We start from the raw sequence: 15,423 nt of genomic DNA, 5'->3' as shown, positions 1-15,423 counted from the left end.
GTTCTGTATTCAGGAAAAAAATGTGTTTTAGTACAGAGTTTTAATAGAAAAATAAGCAGGAAAGAAGAGGTGGAGTTGAAAAGAAAATAATTATTTCTTCTTATGGTGCTTCATTTAAAATCTGCATGAGCAGAATGTGCAATGAGTTTTAAAGTGTTTCACTGTTAAGTGATAGCTGTGAACTTTCAGATTTTTAAAACAGTTAAAAGAAGTTTACAGCAACCTGGGAAGCTGTAACTTCATCTGCACAGGCACCAGAGAGATAAATGACATCAGCCTACTTGTTTGCTCTGCTGGTAATGATTCCAGTCTCTGTTCTTTGTCAGTGGTGCTCCTGAAACAAGAAATGTCAAAAAAATGGAATTTGCTGTGCTCCCTTCCCAGGGGTGACATTGGCAGTGGAGGTCCTGTTGCCAAATACTCAATTGGCATGCCAGTGTCCACCCAGATCTTAGTGCAGCATTGACAAGTAGATTTTTTAAAGTAATGCAAGAGCAGCTAATTGCTATTTACCAGCTGCATAAATCCAAATTAATGCTCATTGCAGGCTGATAGTGACAAGACACCATATTTTATCCTCAAAACTTAAAACTTATCCTCTACTTAGTAGCAGTAGAACCTAACATGGTTATTTGAAATTAAGGTGATGGCATTGTGGTTTATCCATGGTCCATGAGAGAGCAAGGGGAAATAAATTTGGGATCATAAGGGATCAGAGCTGAGCTGTATCTGACACCATTTGGTGTTTCTGAACCAGGAGGTTTTATGCCAAGTCATAAACAGTTAAAAGAAAGTCAAGAAATTTGGTTACTGCCTAAGACAAAAGACTGCCCTTTGAAAGATTTTTAGCAAGGCTTCATCAAAGAATGATAATATCCATGGAATGGTCAAATCTCTCCCTGAATGGGAAATTTTTTATATCATTTATATCTTCATGTCTTTATCTCATGGCATTTTTATAAAATTTGTGATCTAGTCTTCTAAATAATGATTTCTTATTCAGTTTGACAATCTTTAGAGAGAAATCCATTCTGCCCCCATCTCACAGATTTTAGAAGAGGTTTTTGATACACCTTTTCACTATTTGCAAATGGGCAATGTTTCAGTTGTTCAGTAATCATCATATCCTGTAGGAATTGTCATCAGTGACTTGATTTCAGGTGGCAGCTGATTGCCCTGAGATAGTGACTCAGTGGTGTTTTGTTAATTGCCAGGCTGTTGTTTTTCTGGATCTGTTTCTCTCATTTTCACCCTTCTATAGTTCAGTTTCCTTTTTCTGCTTTAAGCATCCTGGCTGAAAACACCAATCCCATTTAGCTGATAAATCCATAGAACAGAGAACATATAAAGGCCACATTAAAATGGATGAGGAGCTTAATGGTGAAGCTGAGGGATGATTTTTATCATGAAATGCTGCTAATGGATTAGTTATTTGTGTAGTTTACCTGAAGTTCATTTGATGATATCTGGCAACCTGCACAGCCTGCTCAGCAATAAGTAACCAGAGCTTACTCTGCTCTTGGAATTTCAACTTCCACTTTTGTTCCTCCCTGCACACCTTAATAACAAGCTCATATTTATATTCAATATAATATGCTGTTACCCTCATCCCAACCCCCAAAAAATCTCATCTAAATACATCTTGTATTTGGTAGGGTTTAGGGATTTACTGTACCCAAGTTTTTCTCAGATCTTCACAAGAGTCTGTCTGTACTGTTTCAAAGGCAGTTTATTTTCCAGTGCTTCATCTGAGTCTTCTCCCACTCATCACTGCTGCCAGTGGGGCTTTGCTCTCTGAGATACCTTGAGACTCTTTAGTGATTATTGCATTAAATACCAACCCCAGGTGGTGAGGATTTTGCTTTTACTCTAAATCTTCTCAGCAGAGATTTTGATAATTTATCTCTCTGCAGCTTTTGACAGTGTAACAGAAAAGAACACTTAGGAATTTACTTCTGTTTCTTTGGGAATAGATCTCCCGTGAGGAGTAACAAGGAGCAGGATTCAGGGTAGTTCATGGAATATTGAGAGTGATTATCCTTTGATGCATTACCCTTCTTATGGCATAGAAATACTTACTTCTAATGGATGTGGAGTTGAAGGAGGAAGAGAGATTTTTCATAATGTTTGCAAACTTTAAAGATTAAAGACTTTAATTAAGGATTTTCTTAGAACTGTTGTTTCAGTTGTGGATAAGATTAGGAATTATTTCTCTGTTCTGGAACAATTGTAAAAAAATAGATATGTAGAAGTAACAAATTGGATTTTCTGAGTCTGAGGAAAAACAAATCACCTTCCCTACACCTTCCTGAGAATATCAGCTGGATTTCCAGAGAGAGGTACTTCTGTGGGAGTGCCAAGCTCACCTGGTGTGCCTTATGGCAGATCAGAAAATGGGTTTAAATCAGAATGTGTGGTGGGCACATTTGGCTATGGGGGAGGAGGAGAAGATCAATCTGACACCATGGTTGTCTCTAGACTAAGAAGAAACACTGGGGAGCCAGAATTATTGTAAAAAGAAAAGTACTGGCCAGGAAATTCCAGGGAATACCTGAAGTGTTTTTCCTCTGTTATCACAAGGGGTAGTAGTAGATATTCTGCTCAGGGAGCTTCATCTCCTTGAAGGAAGAGACCTGAGGAGGGAGATGCAGTTTTCTGAACCAGCTGTGGTGCTGATACCTCAAGACCAGGGCAGTTCCCTGTGGCCAAATCAGCTGGTATGAAAACAAGAAATAAAGCATATGGCTGTGCCTTCCTAGGGAAAGACAGTCAGTTTTGTTCATGTGAATACTGTGTGTAATAGATTTTGAACTCAGCCTTTTTTGTGTTTCTCTGTGTCTTTAGCAGCTCTTACATTTTCTCATGCTCCTTTATGTGAAACAGAAGTTCAAAACAAACCAACAACACACTTCACACTAGAAACTTCTGTAGAAAGTGCCTCATTGAAATAACCTAGAAATAACCATAGCATTTCTGTATTTTGGATTGTTTTGTATTGGTTGGGTTTTTTCCTCTGATGGGCACTTAAAAACTTCTTTTCATTTGCAGTTTAAGATCCTAAATGTACCAATGTCTTCCCAACTTGCTGCAAACCATTGGAACCAGCAGCAGGCAGAACAGGAGGAGAGAATGAGGATGAAAAAGCTCACTTTGGATATCAATGAACGGCAGGAACAAGAGGACTATCAGGGTAAGAAAATCGCCAAGGATTTAGTTTTTATTTTCAGGGAGCCTTTGTGGATCTGCAGAAAGCATTATTTGTGATGATTAGCAGCTGAAGTTCTAAATATTGATTTGCAGTACTTATGGGAAACCTGTGTTGTAGTCATTTATTGTTTCCTCCCTGGTCATTATGCTTGAAGAAGTTTTTGTCACTGTTCCATGAAAAGGAATTTTCAAATGGGTCTCAAATTTCAGCATTTTCATTTATTCTGGGAAAGGGGAAGAACTGAGCTTGTTCTTTAAAATTAAGGTAATGCAAAATCAATGTGATGTTTACTGCAAGGCAATTGAGTTGGATACAAGATGAATTCTGTGCAATTTAAGCTCTGCTTATAAACTATTAATGAGTGGTTTAGATATTAGTAATATTTAGACTCCTTAGTCTTGCAAGTGCCGAGGTAACCTTCACCAGAGAAATATAAAATGTTGCCTCAGCTTCATATTGTAAAGGTTCTAGGAGTCCTCAAATCTGGAGTATCAGCATATGTTAATAAAGTGAGGTTTTTCTACAGATTAGATGATTAATTTGTGTTTTGAGGACATGCAAGTCAGGCATGCAAACAGTGAATACAGCAGATCCTCCAGTCCCCAGACAGGGGCACCTCATGTGTTCAGTTGTTGGGTGGTTTGATTTGGGCTGTGCTTTTCTTCAGATCCCACTTCCCTCTGCTTACTCAGATAGTAAACAAAGCCAGACCAATAAAGCTGATGTCTTATGTTACTGTTTCCATTTAACATCTCAGAAGTTTTTGCTCTACTACTTTTTGTAAAGGTGTTGTAGTCTGGTGGTAATCACAGTGTAAGTAGTTAATTAGCAGGAAATCTCATTTAAGGCATTTAGTGAAAGGTCATTGTTCATCAAGAAGTGGGAAATTAAAGCAGTTTTAATTTTGAAACACTATGGAATCCAGTACTTCTTGCAGAACTTCTGTAGTACCAGAACTAAACTTGTAATTGTAAAAGGAGTATCTTCCAAAGTGAGTGTCTGCAGAGCTCTGAAGTGGTAACACAATATATTCTTAATGTAAAACATGGTAATTAGCAGAAACTTTCCTGAGACACTCTGCTCTTATAAAGCCCACTTGTTAAAAAGGTGGAGAGAGACTCTAGAATGAGACATTTTAGTGCTTCTCTCAGACTTGTTCTGGGTTTTTCCTCATTAGATACTTCTAATACTTGTACTGGTCCAGGCATTTGGGTTTTATACTGTTGTATGACTTTGTCGATATCTAAAATGAACCTGTTTAATCTGATTGAGACTTTATTGTGAGCAATTGTGCTTTATATCCAAAAAAGGATCACATTGTTTTATTTCTCTTGGACAAAATCAGAAAACTGATATGAGTTTATAACTGAAAATAGGCTTTTTTAAAATTTTCTCATAGGTTTTTATTTAGTTGCTGTGTATAAAACAATACAGGAGGGAAGTCAACACAAAAGAAAAAGGTTTTTCCATAACTGACATCCCTTTTTAAAACAGCTGTTGATGCATCTTAACCTGGGTAATATACAGAGTAAGACCAAACTAAAAAGGACCTTTCAATCAAGCTAAATTAAACAGGCCAAGTTACATTCACCTTTGGAACAATATTTTATTTAGATTTTTGCAGTTGATTGTTACTTCTGAAGAGTCATCCTGTCTGTGACAAGTTGGTACCTACTCATTGAATGAAAATGTTGGGTTTAAATTTCTGTTTGCAGCTTTGAAGTTACTGAGGGAGAGAGAATTCTCAGTTTCTGGAAGGATGCCTGAGGGTTGTCCCAACGTTTGCACATGTACTTGTTGTGCTTTTCATCTGCACAGATGGAAATTCACCAATGTACTTCAAAGTAGTATCAGATAAAGATTTAATGTTTCAGCAAGGCTTAGTATATTACAAAGATTTTTTAATTTAAAGAACTATTAGGAACTTGGGTGGTTCTCTAATTTAGACTGATACTTTTCTGTGCAGATAATTTTTTTTCTTCACTAGAAAACCAAAGAGGTTTGGTGATGTGCCTTCAGCCTAGAAACCACACTGTGCTCCCCTGCCACCTCTGCCTTCTGTTACATTCTCCAGCTCTGAACTTCCCAGCCCCATATTTCCTTTCCCCTGTGTGTGGCAGGCAGAAAGGCAGCTGTGCATGTGGTGTTCATTCCGTGCTGCTCCCACCTGCCTGCCAGGGTTCCCTCATTGCTTTTCCTCCTGAGTCCCTCCTTGCCCCCAGGGCTCTGCTGCCACACGGGGCTGGGGGAAGGGGATGTTCCATGTTCACAAACATGGGCTGGCAGTGTTCAGTGGCTGAATTCAGTGTACAGAACATGCACACAGAGCTGGACTGACACACTGACTGTTGGCACAGATGTTGAACCAGTCACAGTTTCCCAGTTTCTCCAAGACTGCCTGGATAACTTCACTAAATGTTCCCCCTGCATTCTGTGAATGCTGAGGGAGCCTCGTTAGGCTCTAGTTCGGCCCCACTGAGAGCAGAGTGTGAGCAGCAGGTGATGGGTGTGTGTCCCAATGAGATTACCAGGGACTGGAGAACCAGACAGAGCAGACTTTCAAACATAATCTGTTTAACAGCTTATTCCACTTTTCCCCTTCATTTATCCCATCTGTCTGTTAGCTGAGTAATGTAAATCCCTGCTCAGGTGGACTGTAGGTGGAATACTTTCCATTAGATGTATTAACAGATTGGCAAAGGTTACTTCCTATGATGTATCTGTAATTATACTGGCTCCTTAATAAGCATTAGCTTAGCCTGGTAAAGGAATTTTTTTATCATTAAAAAATGAAATAAAATTTTAAATATTAAGTTTTACCAAATGGCAAAATACAATACTATCCTTGTTTAAAATGCCCATAAGCTGGCTGTCCAGGGCTAAACTAGACAGTGTGGGCTGCACTTCTGCACTTTTTTTTTTTATTCCCACTGATGATAAAGTGAAAAACTCCACCCGTGGGACAGCTGGTGCAATGTAGGTCAGCTGAGTCACCTTCTTCAGGTGCTTGACTTGCCTGGAAAATGATCCAATTATGCCAAGCTTAGACTTCAATACCTGACTGGCAATGCCTAATTTTAGGACAGGTTTCTTGCTGAGTCTTTAATTGGCAGCAGCATTGTCCAGTTGTTGCTATTCCAGGCAGGTTTAATCTGGAGGCCACTCATGCTGCTGTGAGTCTTTGTTCCTGATCGTTGATGAAGAAAGTGGTGCCTGTTGTGTTTAGAAAGAAAAGGTTGCAGGTCTTTTCTTGAGCATCTGTGATGAAAACCATTGCTGGCAGTTCCTTCTGCAGGAACATCTGGAAATGCAAGTTCATATTGTGGGGTAGCTTGGGTTTATCAAAGCTGTGCATACAACTTGTAACTTTTTGTTATTAACTTATTGAGTGTTAACTCTACAGCAGAGTGTAAGTGTAAATGGCAGTGAAATGTGCATGTGTGAATTCCTATGTAAAAATGAATCATAGAAAATGTATTGAGCTTTCTTCTATTTCCTTTTCTTGTGCCTGAAATCCCAGAAATGTTGCAGTCTCTGGCACAGCGTCCAGCTCCAGCAAATACCAATCGTGAGCGGCGGCCTCGTTACCAGCATCCGAAGGGAGCACCTAATGCAGATCTAATCTTTAAAACCGGTGGGAGGTAGGACAATCTTCCTTTAAATGTGGTAATTCTGGTTCTAGGCAAGTCATTATCTTCATAATTGAAAGAGATAATGGGTTCCATTCTAAAGCATTCTCTTCAAATGCCAAGCAATGTTTTGTGTTTCTGACACAGAGTCTGTGCCTCTGTGACATTTGGAAGCCAAAAGATTATTTATCAGTTGTGAAACGGCTGCTGGAATCTGAGCCTCTATTTGTAGGGCAAAAGCTGCGTGTCTGCTTTCTCCATGAGAGGGGGAGAGGATTGGTTTGTTTTAGTATTTGTAGAAATTCTCATGCTCTTTCTGTGGGGTGATTTTGACAGCTATTCCTCTGTATTTGATGCCCTGAATTGAAAGTAAATATAGTAAAAGTGGGGAAGACTGAGCAGAATTTTCAATTCATGGCTATTAATCTGTTATCTTCAAGAGCTTGCCAAAACCAGCATTAACATGAAAAGAGTCATTCCTGATTGCTTAATAGCTGTTCTAAGGCTTTAGTGTGTGTCTTTTCTCACTCAGGGAAAGCTGGCAAATGAACATTAAATTAGCCCTGCAGCACACATTTGAACAGGCAGAGTTTCGGTGAAATGCAGACTTGCTTTCAAGTTTCTCTTTTCTTTGCAAGTTCATTTGGAAGGTGGATTGATAGGGACATTTTACCTTCTAATGGATCTGTCTTTGTAAACTGCAAATAAGTTAATGCAATGTACTATTTCTGTGTTCCAGTAGCATTTCCAGCCTCTTCATGGTACATATTTATGATCATTTGATAATGTCCTGGTGATCACTCTCTCCATTGGGACCTCATACAGACACTGCTTGTACCAAAAAAAAAAAAAAAAAAAAAAAAAAAAATTAAAAGATTGCAGTTTAAAAGAAATGTTTTTAAAAATGAACCAGATGAAACTCGCTAAAATAAGCAGTGCTTTCCATTTAGCTTTTTCATATCACTGTGACCTAATGCTGTTGTAGGAATACAAAGTGTTCAGGTACACTGAATTGCCACAATATTTGCAGGTGTTTCATTAACAGCTGCAGCATTCTGCTCTTTCAGGCATGAGCTGCATGCTGCAGTTATTCTTTAAATACAACAGCCAGACCAGTAGATGTGACATCTGTACATTTCCTTTAAATTATTTTCTTTAGAAAACTTTGTATATTCTGACGTTGTAGGGACAATATAATTTAGGACTTGACTCAAGGAGGTCAGATGTTATCCTGCAAACAGTTTGAGTGGTGTTTGCTTATTTAAGTGCCCTGCACTTGCAGTTCTGATGTAGTTTTTTATTATGGAGTTTCCTCTTTGTTCCTTTTAATCCATAAGCTGCTTGGAACAGAGAGCAGGAAGTTTGTTTGAGCAGGTCTATTTTATTTGTTGAGCAGATATATTTTATTTGTTTGTACTGCAGTGCTCTGCCTGGCAGTCATGCATCAGTTGAGCCACCTCAGCCTGCATAAGGAACTGGTACTTTTCCTAACTCCATTTATTTCTTGGGGACTGTGGGTCCACCAGTGGCTTCCCACTGGCACAGGCTGTCTGTTGCCTACATCCTTAGAGCCTCTGGTTTGTGGGATATATTGAAAATTGTCTTCTGACTTTACAGTTGCACTGCATTCTCTGCCCTTATGCTTTGTTAAAAAGTTACCCTGTCAATTCTGAGGATACTGGAGGGTCTCCCTGAGCAGATAGGAACTGTAAATTTTAATGTCTGTGTACAGAAGGTTTCACATTCCTGCCTGGTGGAACCAATGGTGTAACACAGATGTTGTCACTTCCATGAGGACATTCTGTTGTGTTATTGCTGGTTCTTTGTACATGAACACAAACTGAAATGTTATTTTCTTGCAAAATAACTCAAACTGACTAGCAGTAATAATTTGCTGCTTCCTTTAAGGTATTCAATTTATTATTTTAAAATTCTTGAGGTTAGGGATAATCTAAGCAAATAATTCTGGCTGATTGCACTGTAATGTACAATGTGACAGGTTCTGATAGCTGAGGTAGGAATGAGGCCTTTCTTGCATTTCAGGCAGTGCTGAGAGTAGAAAAATTGATTTGTTGTTTTTACCTTTGCATTTGTGTTGTAGGACATGCCCTAAGCACTGTGTTTCAAACACTTTTTAGGAAGTTAAATCCAAATCTACCTATTGTAGCAGTTCATTTCAGAAATTAATGAAGGGAGCATTGGGTTCTTCCATGGTTTTGGCCTCAAACACCTGGATCTCACTAAGCCATTAGTCCTCTCTATGTTTTTAAAAAAAGATAAATCTGCAGTTTTTACTTTATTTCTCCTCTGTTAATGTCCTTGTACTGTACTAAAGTAAATGCAGTGAGATTTGCAAGCTTTGTCAGATTTATTATTATTTAGCATATTATTATTTAGCAGATTTATTGTTATTTAGCACTGGATCAAAAATTGGAGTTTGTTTCTGTTTGTTTGGAATTGCCTGCTTGTATTGCCTCAGGTTTTGAGACCTGCTGCTCCTGTAGGGAGGAGATTCTTTCTGGAACTTGCACATTTAAGGCTGACTGGCCTTAAAGATAATTTACTGTGACTCCATTAAAAGTAGAGTTCCTTGATTTGCTTCAGAAGCACTGGGAAGAAAACAATTTTCTCTCTTGCCTCTGGTTCTGTAGCATTTGTGTGGTGAGAGAGGCCTTTGGCTCTCAGGCTGTTAAACTACTATCTTTAAGAAACACAAAATTTACTAAAGTAATTTTTTTTGGTGATGGGATTATCATAAAAATTGACTGGTGCCATTAGGAACAGCTTCTTAAAATATGAAGTTGTTTTCCTTTGTTTTAGAGGATTGAGATCCATTAAATGGCTTGGTTTTAGAAGTGAAATGAAAATAACCACATTATATAAAATCATTTTAAAAACATTGATTACCAAGAAAGTCAAATTTCTCCCTGTAATTCTTCTGTTGAGAAGCAGGGCCTTACCAAGGATTTTATCTTGTTAAACCTCTCCTTATTAAAAGAAGTAGCTTCAGAATTTGTTGCTGTTTTCAAAATACAGTACAGGGCGTGCCTGTGTTCCCCTAGGGATGCAGGTACAGGCTGGCAAACCCAATCATATTCAGGTTAAATGGTGATCTCAGGTCTCCTGTTTACATCTGACTCTTATTTCTCTTTAACCCATTTAATAAAGAAAAATGAAGCATTACAGTAATAACAGGATGCTGGGATTTTATTAGCTAAATATTCTCATCATAAAGAATATTACATTAATGCTGAAAAATCAGAGTTTGGATAATAAGGAGAAATGTGAATTTAACATGATTTCCTGTTTCAGCTGCTGGAGCAACACAATTCATCCATCACCTGTCATGAACTTGGTGCATTGACAGTTCTGCTTTATGAAGCTTTGAATTCTCTTCTTACTGAGATGAGCCTTTCAAACACAGCTAGGAAATTCCAACCCCCAAATTTTCAGCTGTTTCATGGCAGGGAAGCAAAGGGAGGAATATGGGAGGGGGGCTCCAAATCCTGCAGCTCCTTCTGGACTGCACTGGAGCTGAGCAGAACAGAACAGCAAAGCCTCAGGGGCCTGCCTTGGCAGGATGGTGCTGGTTGAGCTCTGCAAGCTGGGTGAGAGTCTGACCCAGACCCTGATCACAGTTCAGTTCAGAGGGAATGGAAGGCAAAATTGTATTTATAAACCATGCTCAGTTAGAAAGACTCCAGTGTTTGAAAAGATTCTTTCAGTATAAATAATACCACCTACATGCCAAAAATCCCTGCAGCTCCAAAAACTTTCCACTGTACACATTGACTTTGATTTCACTTTGTCAGACCATTTTATTTTTGATGGATAGATAAGAATATAAAATAACTCACAGAAGTTAAGATTCTCTTACTTAGGGGGGTCCAGCTTGTGTGGTTTATTTGACTTTTGATGTTCACAGTATGGAATGTCATAAGTCAGATGTGATAGGTTTTTAATGGGCACCTTGGTGTTTTCTGTTTCTTGTTTGTGGTTTTGGGTGATTTGGGGAGAGAGAACAAAGAGCATGGAAGCTGAGATTAGCTGAGAAAAGCAAAGCAGAGTGAACTGGGAGAGGAGGTGTTTGGAGCTGGAAATCTGTGAGATTTGTGAAGAAATGCAGCAGTGCAGAAATGCAGCGTTGTGGTTTGGAGGACATGAGGGGATTAGGGATAAGTGTGAAATCCAACTTCAGAGGTCTCACATGTCAAGAAATCAAGAGATTTTGGTGATCTTGTGATGTCAGCACATCAGAAAGGAGTTGGTTATTGATATTCTGCTGGGCACTGCTCAGTTTAAGCTGTGAAGTTTTCCTGCTGAGTGAGCTCTCCCAGCTTCACCCGTGCCATGGCTCTGGGATTATTCCATAGCCTGTGGTGTCATTTTCTGGGTGTTTTCCTGGCTGCCAGCTCGTGCCCCAGCCCTGGTTTGAGGTTCTGTGTGTTTGCTGTCACAGCAGGCAGGGCTGATGCTCAGCAGTGGCGTGAGAAGCTGACTGTGAATTTCATACAAACCAACAATGTGGCAGTGGCAGGGAGGGACTGGGAGGAGACTGCCAAGAATTGATTCCTTTTACACATAGAGCTCAAGATGGTTTTAATTACATCTGTGTGCTGAGTTTGGCCTTGCCATACACAGGTTTGGATCAAGTTTACTGGGTTGGACACAAATGTGAAATACCTGGTTTGGGAAAAACTCCTGCTGCTATTTTTGGCACAGCACGTTGCTGTGATCCCCTGACACAGGAGCTGCCACCAGCAGATGTGCACTGGTAGCTGCAGTAGAATTATTTTTCTAAGAGGAGATGGAGAGTTAAAAGCATGATCCTGCAATTCAGTGATGTCTGCCCTCAGCTGTGACCTTCTGCAAGTGAGACATCAGTCTACTAAATAAATAAAAATCAAAGTTCTTTTCTACTGAAAGCACACAGCCAGTGCTGATGCTGAGTGTGCCACAAAGAATTGGGATATTACATTGTGTAACACTCACAGGTGCTTAAAACCAAATAATGGAAGCAGTGCTGCAGTGAGGTCTAATGATGCATCAGCTCAGGACTTCCTGGCAAAATTACACAGCATTTTTATATAAACAAATACTGGATAGTAGAACAAAGCAATGCATACAAATACAGAATTAGTGTGAAAGCTTCATCTGGTACAAGAGGTGCAGAAGTTGCTATGTCCAGATAACATATCTGTAACATTTTTCTTGCAAGATCTTCAGTGAAAACCAGGTTTAGATCAAATGACTGTTGAACAAACACTGGAAGATTATGCACTGATGTAAAGAAACATGAACTGTTGTGGTTACATGGTAAAAACTCTGGGTGTGTAGCCCTGGAACTTTCTTGGAATTGTAAATGTTGAAGTTTTATTTTGATGTCTGTTGTTAATTTTAATTTGCAGCCTAAAATCAGCTAAAAGGAGCCCAGATGCAGTAACTGCATTGTGCTGGAGTCAGTGACACTGGGGTGGCCTTACTGCTGCATTGCCTGGTCTTGTTGAATCCCCTGCCTAGAAACTGCTGTCATTCTTCAATGCCATTCTGCTATTTGCATGTTCTTAAGAGAATTAAGTGTGACTTTTGGTCACATTTTGGGATGTGTTTCATGAACAAGGGATGATGGAAGATTTAAATGCACAAATTGACTCTCAAAAAGGTTCTAACCAATTATTTGCCTCTAGAAAGCCCTTTGTAACATTTCTGCAGAACTTCTAAGCATTAAGAAACTGCACAGAAAGATGAAAACTATTCACGATAACTTTTTTTTTTCAGCAAATTCACAGCTGTGCTTCAGTAGTTCAACATCTCATCTGTGATGATAAGGTGCATGTGAGGAACAGCTCCTCACCTTTCATAGTTTAGGAAGGTTTATTAAACCTTATCAAAAATACAACAGAAGACTGAATAGAGAAAAAAGGGAGCAAAAGATTTTCCCTGCCATGTGCTCAGCCCCCTCACAATGGAGGTTCTCCCTTTTTAACCCTTTAACCCCTCCCAGAGTTCTGCACATCAGCTCCTTTGCTGTCCAGTGGTGGAGATCCCTTCCTCAAACCCTGACTGGAGTCAGGTGTTCCATAGTGACAAGGCAGGTGATCCCCATGGGAGGGGTACAGCATAACTATAAACCTGTAAAACTTTTCTCAACCTATATCCATGATATTTGTCTGTTAATTGGGAGAGTCAATCATTGCATTACTCATCTATCTCACACAGATTATCCCCCTGCTTTTGTCTGGTGAAATGGTTGTGCAGAAGAGGGAAATCTGTAACTTTGAGGGTGTAAAAGAATCAGCATGAGTGGCAGCTGCTGTTGGGGCCCCTCAGATGAGGCTGATGTGATTCCTGTCTGTGCTCTTCCCTCAGGAGACGTTGATCCAGCCGCCAGTGTCATTTCATTAGGTCCTGTATCTCTGGTGTTGTGGAGTCCTCCAGCGATGAAACGAGAGCAGTGGACACATCTCAGCATGTCAGCCTAGAGCGTTCAGAACCGAAACCTGGGACAGGCTGGGGCCGTGGGGCACGAAGAGCAGCCTCCCCTCTCCCCCCCCCACCCCTCCAAAAAAAGCTTTTTGTTATGGGAACCGCCTTGAGGGTTAATTCTTCTCACAGGAGCAGAAGCAAACGAGCGATGGGGAGCTTGACCTGCGCAGCTCCGCCGGGAGCTGGGCCGCTGGCACTGCAGGGGGAAAGGCCTCTGGCAGCTCAGCCTGCAGGGAAATAAAGCTCTGAACTCGCCACAGTTACCTTGTCTCCCACTCGAGCGCTTGGTGTGTTGGAAGGATGTTCTTTGGGGGCTGCAAATCTGCGGTACAAACACATAGAGCAAACAGCAAAATGCAGAAGAAAACCCTGGCGAGTAGGATAACTTCTCAAACACTCCTCAGCCAGAATGTTCTTGGTTAAGGAAGAGCCTTTTGCTGCCAGATGTGCCAGAAAGGGGGTGGGGAGGGGTGCAAAACTGAAGAGCCAAGGAGGTAAAAATGTCTGTTAAGGTTTAAAATAGAAAGTGAAGTTGATGAACACGGGGTGTTGACTCGTACTGCTTGGAACAGCCTGACACCAGCCTAAGGACAGGGATATAGTTGAGCCCATTGTATGTATCATTGAAAACCAAAACGTGCCAGTCAGCATAACAGGAGGATGTCAAGGAGTGGATCCAAATATTTTGTTGATCTTCATGGGTTGATAAGCCTCTGTGTCTATTGAAACAAACAAAAAGTTTTAAAAAAAGATTTAAATCTGGAAACAAGTAGAATTTTTATTTTTTTCTAAGTAGAAATGAGGTTTCTTGGTCTGTTTCTGACAATCTGTTATTTATTAGCATAGGGTTTTGTTTGCTTTCAGGTAGAGGTAGTTCATTGAGTTCAAGAGCCCATCTGTATGTTACTAATTCTTTTTTCTAGCTCTTTTAAAATCCTTTTTACCACTGGTTTTGGTTTCTGCATGTAGGAAGAGAGACTTGTAAAATTGTAACATTTCATACAGAAATGTCGCCCGATCTTCACCAGCTTCAGAAATCTGACCTTTGCCAATGCTGCAATAAAGTGTTGTAATTTAGAGTCAGTGTCTGCCTCTTGACATCCACTTTGTTCTTTGGAAATGATGCTTTGAAGGGTTTGTGATGTATTCTGGGCTGTAGCTTGGACAGGAATTCCAGGTCTTTGATTCAAGTCTTATGTGATTTTTTCATATAGTTTTCTTTCCACGTGAAATTCATGGGTGTGTTCATTCGTCACATTTGGAACTCTGAGCTCCTCCAGGAACATCTCCTACACCAGCATGGCCATATCCCCTGGTCAGTCTCCACTTTCTCAAACAACAATGCCTACCAATTCCTGATAGGAAATTAAGCATCTAATTGTGGTTCAGACTAGGGTCAGCTTCCTTAGTTTCAAAAGCATTTAATTTATCCAGATTGACTAACTGCATAAAAATAAAATATTAGCTCTGTTTTATACGTGTCAATCCAATGCCTTGGATGGCATTAGGATCAATGGAAATGTCTTTATAAAATTATTTACTAAAGATAGTTTAGGTTCAGCTGGGGATTTTCCTGACTTCAGACTGAAATAGAAAAACAGTTCAGTGAAACCTTCTGAAGTTTAATTTTAAAATTAATTATTCTAATGTTGTGCTGAATAAGAACCTCAAAGATCATTGTGAGTGAAATGATCAGGGTTGAATGTACAGGGACAAACATTTTAGCAGGGCCTGTTGCAGTAGGACAAGGAGTGATGGTTGTATACTAAAAGAGGGTTCACTCAAATTAGATACAAGGAAGAAAATTTTACAGTGAGGGTGATGAGACACTGGCACAGATTTCCCAGAGAGGTGGTGAATGCCCCATCCTTGGAAACAGGCAAGATTTCAACCTGATGTGTTTGAAGCTCTCCCTGCTCATGAACTGGGTGACTTTTACAAGTCCCTTCCCTTCCAGCCCAAACCATTCCATGATACACAGAAAATCCCCAGTTTGCATCCCCTTTATTCTCACCTTCCCCTGTGCTGACCCCACATCTCGTGCTGTGGCTGGAGATGAGCAGATGCTGGTCCTGCTGCTGGCACAGCAATTTCACCCCC

The 15,423-nt window shown here is 40.0% G+C and overlaps 1 protein-coding gene across 2 annotated transcripts in view; it reads left to right on the top strand.

Annotated features, from left to right (window-relative positions):
* The window catches only part of UPF2 (UPF2 regulator of nonsense mediated mRNA decay), a 53,708-nt gene extending 39,306 nt beyond the window's left edge, over nt 1-14,402 (top strand). The window contains exons 20-22 of one of the 2 annotated variants that reach the window (XM_074538732.1): nt 3,049-3,190; nt 6,729-6,849; nt 13,207-14,402. In XM_074538732.1, coding sequence (XP_074394833.1) covers nt 3,049-3,190; nt 6,729-6,849; nt 13,207-13,216 — 273 coding nt within the window. In that variant the 3' untranslated portion in view covers nt 13,217-14,402. Of the gene's footprint in view, nt 1-3,048; nt 3,191-6,728; nt 6,854-13,206 lie in introns of those variants that run through there. The other variant, XM_074538733.1, reaches the window with a different exon arrangement.
* Nucleotides 14,403-15,423: the final 1,021 nt, after the last annotated feature.

This window comes from Zonotrichia albicollis, chromosome 4, assembly GCF_047830755.1.
Source record: "Zonotrichia albicollis isolate bZonAlb1 chromosome 4, bZonAlb1.hap1, whole genome shotgun sequence".
NCBI classification, from domain to species: Eukaryota; Metazoa; Chordata; class Aves; order Passeriformes; family Passerellidae; genus Zonotrichia; species Zonotrichia albicollis.
Note: the sequence above shows the minus strand (reverse complement) of the source record. Positions and strands in the feature narration are given on the sequence as shown.